Source organism: Panthera tigris, chromosome D4 (genome assembly GCF_018350195.1).
Source record: "Panthera tigris isolate Pti1 chromosome D4, P.tigris_Pti1_mat1.1, whole genome shotgun sequence".
NCBI classification, from domain to species: Eukaryota; Metazoa; Chordata; class Mammalia; order Carnivora; family Felidae; genus Panthera; species Panthera tigris.
The window spans coordinates 72298813-72308274 of NC_056672.1; the positions used below are offsets into that span (position 1 = coordinate 72298813).

Below are 9462 nucleotides of genomic sequence, written 5' to 3' on the forward strand. Positions count from 1 at the left end.
TAAAGTAGGCTTCATGTCCAGTGTGAGCACAGTGCAGGGCTTGAACTCATAACCCTGAGATTAAGACTGGATCTGAGATCAAGAGTCGGATACTTAACCGACTAAGCCACCCAGGTACCCCATGATTCGCTCTATTATTTTTTCATTTGGTTTACTTTCTCTAGCTTTTTCAGCTAAATAATCAGTTTGCTTATTTTCAGGACAATTTTCCAACAAAGTCATTCAAGAGTATGATGTTATGAGAGTGTATTTAGCAAATCTCATGCATTTTGATTTGGAATGTTTTCAGTTTGGTTCATTTTTAATCTCTAACTCACTGTTTATTTTCTCTTTGACCCAAGGGCTATTAGAAGAATGAGTGTTACCTGTACAGTTTCTACTTTTAAAAAGTTTTCTGTTGAGACTTTCTTTTGTCCTAGAATGTGTAGTCGGCCTGAAATGACTATGAGCAAAGTCTGGTTTTCTCTGTCTAGCTCCTTCTTGAAAATAAAGCTGTCTTACTGGCCAGGCTTCCTTCTTTTCCTACCACATCCAACTGAGAAGCTCTCTCTAATTGTCAGTGCAGTCATTAAGCTTTTCATGTTTTTTGAAGAAGTATTGATATTGCAACCCTATGGGTTATTAAGCCAGTGATATTTCTGGACCTATTCAGATATGTTCAAGTGAAGAATCAAGGTCATTAACTTGCTCTGCAACCCAGACATGCCCATCGCCTTTCCCTAATGGCCCAGTGTTTAGTGCCAGCAGGACCCAATCGTATGTGCAGATTTTGAGGAAATTAATGCTGGATGATTCAGTCTGTAAATTTAGTTCACAAATTCTTCAGAAAGAATGGTTGAATTTTCCCAAAGGAGAGAGAAGGAAATGATTTGCTAGAAAAGAGAAGAAGGGGCTTCTGGAGAAAAAGGGGCTTCCAGAGAGGAACAGAATAGTGAAAGTTACAAAGGCCAATAACAGTAACTAGTATACATATGAATATTTATATAGATATACGTGTATATGTGTTCTTCACTGTTTACAAACCACTTCACATCCCCTACTTTATTTTTTTAAAATTTTTTAATGTTTACTTATTTTTGACAGAGAGAGAAAGAGAAAGAGAGAGCGAGCATGAGTGGGGGAGGGGCAGAGAGAGAGGGAGACACAGAATCCGAAGCAGGCTCCAGGCTCTGAGCTGTCAGCACAGAGCCCGACATGGGGCTCGAACTCATGGACCGCGAGATCATGACCTGAGCCGAAGTCAGACGCTCAACCGACTGAGCCACCCAGGCACCCCCATCCCCTACTTTATTTAAGCATTACAGTAATTCTTTGAGTAGATCTTGAGTATTATGTCCCATTTTGCTGCTTGAAACACTTAGCTTACGAGTGTGGAACCAAGATCTTCTGCTTGAAGTTCTTTCACTGTCTCATGCTGAGGAGTCAACCCTCTAGAGACCACAAAATGTCTTGTCCACAATACAGCCCCTGGTGAGGATCAGGAGAAGGAAGGGGTCTGACTCTTTGGGTGTCCTCAAATATGTAACCTCAGTGTTTGTCTCATTTGAGATCCCCGCGGCGAAGTTGAACGAGCTGCTCGAGAATTTTTACGTCACCGTTAAGAAGAGTGACGGCTCCGACTTCCTGGCCACCTCGCTGCACGCCATCCGCCGGGGCCTGGACCGCATCCTGAAGAATGCAGGTGTGGGCTTTTCCATCACCAGCAGCACCTTCAGCTCTTCCACCAAGAAACTCAAGGAGAAGCTGTGGGTGCTGAGCAAGGCAGGGATGTCAGGTGCTCGTTCTCGCAATATTGTCTACTTTTCTCTTTCTGATGAGGAGGAGATGTGGCAGGCAGGGTGTCTAGGGGATGACAGCCCCATTACTCTCTTGTCCACTGTGGTCAAGTACAACAGCCAGTACCTGAACATGCGGACACTGCAGGAGCATGCAGATCTGATGTATGGTGACATTGAGCTGCTCAAAGACCCACAGAACCAGCCCTATTTTGCCCGGACAGACAGTGTCAAGCGGGAGAGCCGGAGTGGTTCCACTAGAGTGTGTCATGGGAAAATCTACCATGAGCATTCCCGGGGACACAAACAGTGCCCTTACTGCCTCCTCTACAAGTATATGTACATCCACCGGCCGCCCACCCAAATGGAGGCCAAGTCCCCTTTCTACCTTACAGCCAGGAAGGAGGCCACAGACATGGGCAGCGTATGGTATGAGGAACAGAGGATGGGACTGCGCTCTCTTCGGGGAATTGTCCCAAACTTAGCCAAGAAGGTCAAGCTGGAAAACTGTGAGAACTTCACCTTTGTCTCATTTACTCAGGTCTCTAGGAGACTTGGCTCCCACAGTTGCTGTCAATGAGTCTTCCCTGGGTCCAGGCCACTGCCCTGCTTACCCTGATGGGAGGGAGCTCCCTCAGGCAGCCAGGGCCAGAGCTCCAAGGTGGCAGGGGACGATTGTGACATCAAGGTCAGGCTGGTCTCTGTCAGTGTGACCTGCTGTTTCTTTGACTTCGGGTTTGTTCTTTTTTTTAACTGAAAGTAGATGGGTCTGAGTAATTAGGGTATTTTATCCAAATGTGTGTCACCTTTGTTAAATAATAGAATCTAACACAATGTATAATTGTTCCATACACAAAAGTGGAGGAAGTTCATCTTATCTAGTGCCTTTTTAGCACAGATTTTTCTCAAAAAAAAAAAAAAAAAAAAAAGAGGAAGAAAAAGGAGACTGTTTAAGTAGTCATTAAAAAAACTCCCAGTAGCCTAGTAGCTTTAGAATGTTATGAAGACTATATATACTTTGTTGAATTACACTCACAGTAAGGAACTGGAAGGAGAGAGGCAGACATGTTAACTGTTTCCAGGAGAAAAATTGCACTCGACACTCCTCTCTGTGTCTTGTTGATGGATGACTTGGTTCTGCAGAGCAAGCAGCTTTGGTTGCTAGAAGCTGGTGGGGCTGCACTCAGTAGTGCTGATAAGAGAGGCGGGGGGCTGCCCCCCACTGCTGTCAGCACAGGAGCAACTTGATTCCTGCATCAACGGAGGCAGTTTTAATTTTATGGAAAAAGATTAATGCACCAGAAGATGTTTATGAGAGCAAGGTTTCCGGTGAACTAGATGGTTTGTATCGTGAGGGAATTTCCAGTAGTGGAAAAAAAAAAAGTGGCTTGGGAAAGCGATCTGTGATCAAAATAAGAAAACCTCCTGAAGCAGAAGTGCCTACGTTTTATTTCTCAGTACCACGTGAAAGCTGTTTTCATTCGAAAGTTTTTTTGGAACTGTCTTTAATCTGTTCTTTGTGTCACACAGTTGTTTCTGTCAGCATCTAGCACTGGATCTGTAAAACAACTAATGGTAATTTTTCAGCTTAACCAGGAAAATCCAACAAGGCAAGGTGCAAAGAAAACCCCAAAATGTGTTCATTAAAGAGCTTTGAAATATGTTTCTCAAAGTATGACTCTTTCAGCCACAGTAGATGTCATCATTTGAGGTTGGCACCACTGCTTGGGACATGATGACGTAGGCAGCCTACCAGGTAAGCAGGCTCAGCATTTTGGACGTAGTTGTGAGAATCAGAGCACGATGACAGGCTATTAATGCAGCTTGAAATCATTTCACTCAGGTAAACTTCAACCTGAACACATGCTGTTGAAACATCAGCAGAATTTTCTAATAACTACTCTGAATGATAACTGAGAAAGGAGCCCAAAGAGTGGTAATTAATAATAATTTCCAGAAATCTGTATTTTGTATTTGAGGAAAGACTGCTACAGCTTTATACCAGTATGCTCCTGCGTGTGCTTTCTAATCCAAAATTAAAATTCCAATATAAATTCATTTTATAAGAGTCCTAAAATCAGTCCTGTTTCTTTTTCAAAACATTATTTTAGTATTTATTTTAATTAATCGTTCTTAAATATCATTCACCAGTCATTGAAATATGTAATACTTCCCTTACCAGAAAAGACTCAGCCAATGCTGCCTTAAGGTTTAATGTTTTTCCCTTTTTAGTTAAACTGCACATTTATAATTTTGTTTACTAGTTGATCTTTCCTGAATATGGGTTAATTTTGGTATGTCTCCATGTGTATATAAATAACAGGCAATACTGAATAATCAGTGTTATGACTTGATATTGCGTACTGTTCTGTTGTGATTTCCTATAGTGATTTTAGGATTTTGCTTAAAAAGAGACACAAAACATTAGGTACAGTTTTCTTTAGTTTGCTAAACACCCAAAGGCTATTTTGTTCGTGGAAGGCAGATGGTCATATTTTCTGTCAGTTCTGCACTTAAACAGAAATATAACCCATGTGAACTATTGGGCAGACACAGCCTACAGCCTAATTGAATAAAACCTCCATCTTTATTTTAAATAGAATTGAGAAGAAGTCGCCATTAGGGATCTCCGGGATCTTTTCAGATTATAACATTTCTGTAAGTAGCAATAACTGACCCAGAGGTTGTCATCTTTCTGTTGAGAGTGGCTTTTCATCAGCTGAATAACCACCTCTGCCTCACATTTGTTGCTTATCACTATCTGATGTGTTATAAATCCCCAGCGTTCTGAAGTGAATGGTTATAACAAAAAATCAGGAGGTGGAATCTTCAGTGCTATCTGATGGAATGAAAGAATTGTATCTCAGCATCATAAATGCCGTGCATTACATGCCTCCCTTGAGGAGCGCAAAAGTGAGAAAGAAAACACATATCAAGTGCTCCTCTGTGCCACACATTGTACTAGGTGCTTTGTTATGTATTTGTGTTAGACGTGTGCGTATGCAACACATACTTTAAATTTATATGTGGTAACACTTGGTAGACCTGCTAAAATGGCAAAGCACCTGTTCCTTTATATGGCCATGTCCATCCTCGGAGGATCTGAAGTGGGGCCAGAGTAGCTAGTTCTAGTTGGCATTCAGCCTTTCCAGCCAGCTCTAAATCATGCCCGCTGGGAATGCCATGATTTTCTCCTCTTCCCTAAGCCAGGAGAAAGGAGAATCCCAAGAAGAAGAAGCGGGGAGATTAAGGGCATTTTCTCCACTTCCCTTTATTTACTTATTTTACTCAAAAGTGGGAATGAATATCAGGAATTCACAAGCTCATCTAAGCACAAGTTGCCTCTGGCTTTGCATCAGGAACTGTAGGGCTACAGATATTAGGAGAGTACCTGTGGACTGAGTGCTTTGGGTGAACTCTTGCCCCCAGCACCTGCTGCATCTGGTCTTAAGTGAGCCCTGCTTGCTAGGTACCTCCTCTCCAGAATCTAGCAGGCCTCCCCTTGGAAGTTTATTCCAGCAGAGATGATAGGGAATCAGCTTGAAGGGTATGATCCCGCTAAACATAAAGGCTTTATTTAATACGGTACTAGGTGCATAGGAAGCATGCAGTACGTTAGCTATTTTAGCTACAATTTTTGGTAAGAATAATAATAATATTCAACTAATCTGCATTAAATCAATTATTTCTTCCATTGTGGAGATTCTCTCTCCTTTAAACTGTTAAACTTGAAGAGGAAACCAAACCTGATAATCTGGTCACATTTATGCCCATAAATTCTACCTCCAACACAGCCCAGCCCTGATACCTCAGCTGTAAGCAAAAACTAGTGAAGAATGGAGATGCCTTAAGAGGCTTTATGAGAAAGCTTTTGCATTGTCTAGTGTGTTTGCAAAGGGGAGTAATATGGAAGAACCTAACCAAAGTTGTGAACGAAATGGTCTCCTTGGTTGTGTGGCGTTTCCCAGCTCTCCTTGGATTATATGCTGTATTAATCTGCCCTAACTGATAAATGGTGTTTGAAGAAATGTGAAATTCTATTCCTTTGATTTTTATTTAAATTCGACCTTATTAAAAGCATCAAGCACTATACCACTCTCTCAGCGTGTTCATAGACCGTCATTGGGAAAATCTGGACAAAATAACCTTCATTTAGAAGCTGAAGCCCTTTTCTGTAGTAGGAAGAGGACTTGATTGGGAGTTCCTTCACCACTCACTTGGCAATTCTGGTCTCACTTCCATCAACTATAATAAAGCGGGATTGTTGCAATGGATCATCTCCAACGTGAACAGTATCACAATTCCTCAAGCCCATATAGTTAGGAAGTGGCAAAACTTGGAAGCAAGATTCCTAATTCCTCAAGGTCAAGCAGTGAATCTCCTAAATTTTAAGAAGTTTCTTGCTGTACCGGAACACTTTCTTCTAGAATAACAGTTTTCTTCGATTTTCAGTTTTCACAACTTCTAAAATTTTTTTTTTGCTATTTCTAGGCAACAGAATATTTGATTGCTTTTCTCAGTCTAGGCTAATGCTGGCCACACTTTAATTACTTAAATAAAGGAAACAGGATGTTTAAATATTGTGCTTATCAGCATGCATCACTTTGTTGCTTTTACTGACATCTGGATTGCTAAACCTTGTTGAGCTAGTAACCTATTACCTTTAGGCACCAATAAATGCAGACAACAAAGACCTCAAAGTTACCTCATCTTCTCTACATGAGCTCCAGTTTCATCTAAGTAAAGGCCCATGCACATTTAGAAACTGTTAACAATTCACAGATATTCAAATTCACATATGTCTTTAAATGTTTTTGCTTTGGGATTGGATGTTTAATGCTCTGTATTAAGAGAAAAACATTCAATTGTATTTAGTCAGTGTTCTGAAAAATCTTTGTTGTTTTCTTTCCCCCATATAGATTAATCACCTTAGCAAAACCATGAGTGGAGGGAGAGATTGGTGGTGACCTATGGCTGAGCTCCTTTTGTGAGAGAGGAGAACGCCATGTGGGCATGTGGGTGATTAACTTATCTCTGGGAATTCCTATGTATTCCATATCCCTGACTCCTGACATCACTGGATTTCCCAAAATTCCTTTATGGGAGGCTGCCCCTCCTTCTGGCAAAGTTTGTTATGATTTTGAGTGTTTCCAGTTCTTTATGATCCAAGGAAACCAGAGTTGCTTCTCATGTTTAGTTGTTGATCAGAATCAGACTTCTATGCTCAATTAAAGTGCTTTATTATTTATCTAGTGCAGCTCATATGGAAGTTAATAATTTCAGGAAATATTTACTAAAACCAAAACAAAAAGATCACTGGGTTATATTGGATGCATATTGCTTACATTACTATTAAAAGCATTTAAATAGACCCCCATTGAGATGAGATTGGGCTCCTAAATATTTTATAGTCAATATAACTGATATGATTAATTTGCATTTAACTGTAGTTATTGTTACAGTTCAAATAAGTTTCTAGAAGGTTCACATTTGACTAACATTATGGTAAGTGCTTCCTGACAGCTGCCTCATATTCTCATCTAACCTCACAACAGCTCTGCAAGGTAGGTCTAATTATTCCCATGTTACTTATTGAGAAACCAAGGCTCAGAGAAGTTAAGTAAATTTCCCAAAGTGTCACAGAGCTAATAAGGAGAAATTAAGTTTGGACCCAGGGTCTTCTGGCTTCAAATATAGTGCTCAGTCCATTAGAGAAAACTGTCTTCCTCAGGGCCACAGAGGTCCATTTATCACAGAACCTTTAAAAAATTAAACACAATTTGTTTGTTTGGGAATACTTCATTTCTCAAGACATACTGTGGCACACCTTGTATGCACTCTCTTACTAATCTGTTGGTCATTAGTATGATTCAGTAGTTCCTAGGAGGCCTGATGGTTTTCTGTGAACTTTCTGCATAGTGATAAGTTTCTGTCTTTATTCAATAAATAACTCGTATTACCTGTTCTCTAATCCAAAGGGCAGATGATCATGCCAGTTTATTCTAATAAGAGTCAAGTAGTTTACTTACTGCACCTGTTTTGACACTGTTATCACTGAATAAAATGTAAAGAACTACCTAACCTATGTCACAATTATATGCTTGTGTTTTTTACTTTTGCTTTTTAATTTTGGTGTCAAAGGATTTTTATAATCCTTAGGGTAAAGCACCCTCATAGCAAAATATACTTACCTTAGTCTTTTGTTTTGTATTCTTCTTTCCTTTATCAGGGCATTTTTATTTTCTGTTTTGAGACTTAAAAAACAATAGGCTATAAGTACCTCTGAGATCATGTAGTCAAATCCCCTCATTTTACCTACAAGGAAATTGAAGCCCAGAGATATTTAAGGGGCCATCGAAGATCAGCAAGACAGTAAGTAGATTCAGTACTAGAAAATTAATCCAGAACTCTTTCTTCCATACCATAGCTGGGAAGATTTGGGTTTTTAAAAATTAATTATTGAACTGCATCTGGAAGAATGACATCTGGCTGTCAGAAGCCCCCACTGAGCTCCTAACTTCCCAAAGAAATACTCATAGAGACCCCAAAGAAGGCCGAATCTCAGTTCTAGAATCTAGAAGGAATTGGTACAATTTATGAGGCATATGGTGGTGGATTGAGGGAAAATCTTCCAGGCTGTAGCTCACTTTTTTCTCTGACTTCATGTCATGAAATGGACATACTGTGAATTTAAAACTTTGAAAGATATCTAATAACTCATTTTCTTCACCAACCATGTCCTGCCTCCTTGCTCAGGATCAGGTCTCCCGAGCCAGAAAAATAACTGACTGATCCTTCCTCTTAACCAGGAAGCAGACCATGAAGGTTCTCCATCCCACCACCCTTCTCCCTGCCCCACCTCCTCCTCATTCAGTCCACAACTCCAAACCCTAGGCCCAAAATGTGAGCAGAAAGCAGAGGGATCTCTTAGAGGCCTGGTACATTCTGTGAAAAATGTCCTTTAGGTGAGGACAGATACAACTAATTGCGGAACATGCAAATACTGTAATTTTTCACGTACAATATCAGTTCAGAGAACCAGGAAACCAGGCAATAGGATGGAAAAGAATGCCACTTCAATAGAAAAGCATTAAACTTGAAATTGGACTTGGAAGTATGCACATCTCGTTACCCACCACCACATGTATCCACAGAAGAGTGTTGACAGAATACTCAGTGTGGACAGATAGCACAACCGAAGGCAAGTCCTGGATCTGGGAAGAGACGACCATATTTAAGGATGAGTATAGAGAAAAAAAAGCAAGACGGGGTATATAAAAAAAAATGACTGAACCAGGTGAAATAAACAGCTTCCAAGAGCATTTGAAAATGAAAGTGGTCTCCTGCAAGAAACAAAAGTGTAGGGCTCTTCTTGTTGTAACTGAAAGAACAGAAGAATTGCTTCTGTGAAGCAAGTTATGTCAGAATGGGACTGGTTCAGAGAAAAAGGAGGTAGAATAAAATGAAAAAGAAGAATCCTTAGAAGGATTTCAAGGAAGCTAAAACACATCAGATTACAATCCGCGCTGGAAGCAGAAAAGAACACAACTGAGCTTAGAAACACAAATCAATAATGTGAAGGACAGACTCGAGATTTTCTTCCTAATGTTCTTTCAAAAGAAAGAAGAGATGAAAACAATGGGGAGAGATTAATGGATTTGGAAGACAGAACGTTAGCTAACATTCC

General features: G+C 40.3%; 1 protein-coding gene across 2 annotated transcripts in view; it reads left to right on the top strand.

The window, feature by feature from the left end:
* The window catches only part of KIAA1958 (KIAA1958 ortholog), a 153850-nt gene extending 147985 nt beyond the window's left edge, over nt 1-5865 (top strand). For both annotated transcript variants that reach the window (XM_007094296.3, XM_015543067.2), the window contains one exon: nt 1549-5865. In XM_007094296.3, the coding sequence (XP_007094358.1) occupies nt 1549-2355 (807 nt within the window). In that variant the 3' untranslated portion in view covers nt 2356-5865. The remainder of the gene's footprint in view (nt 1-1548) is intronic.
* The last annotated feature ends 3597 nt before the right edge of the window (nt 5866-9462 follow it).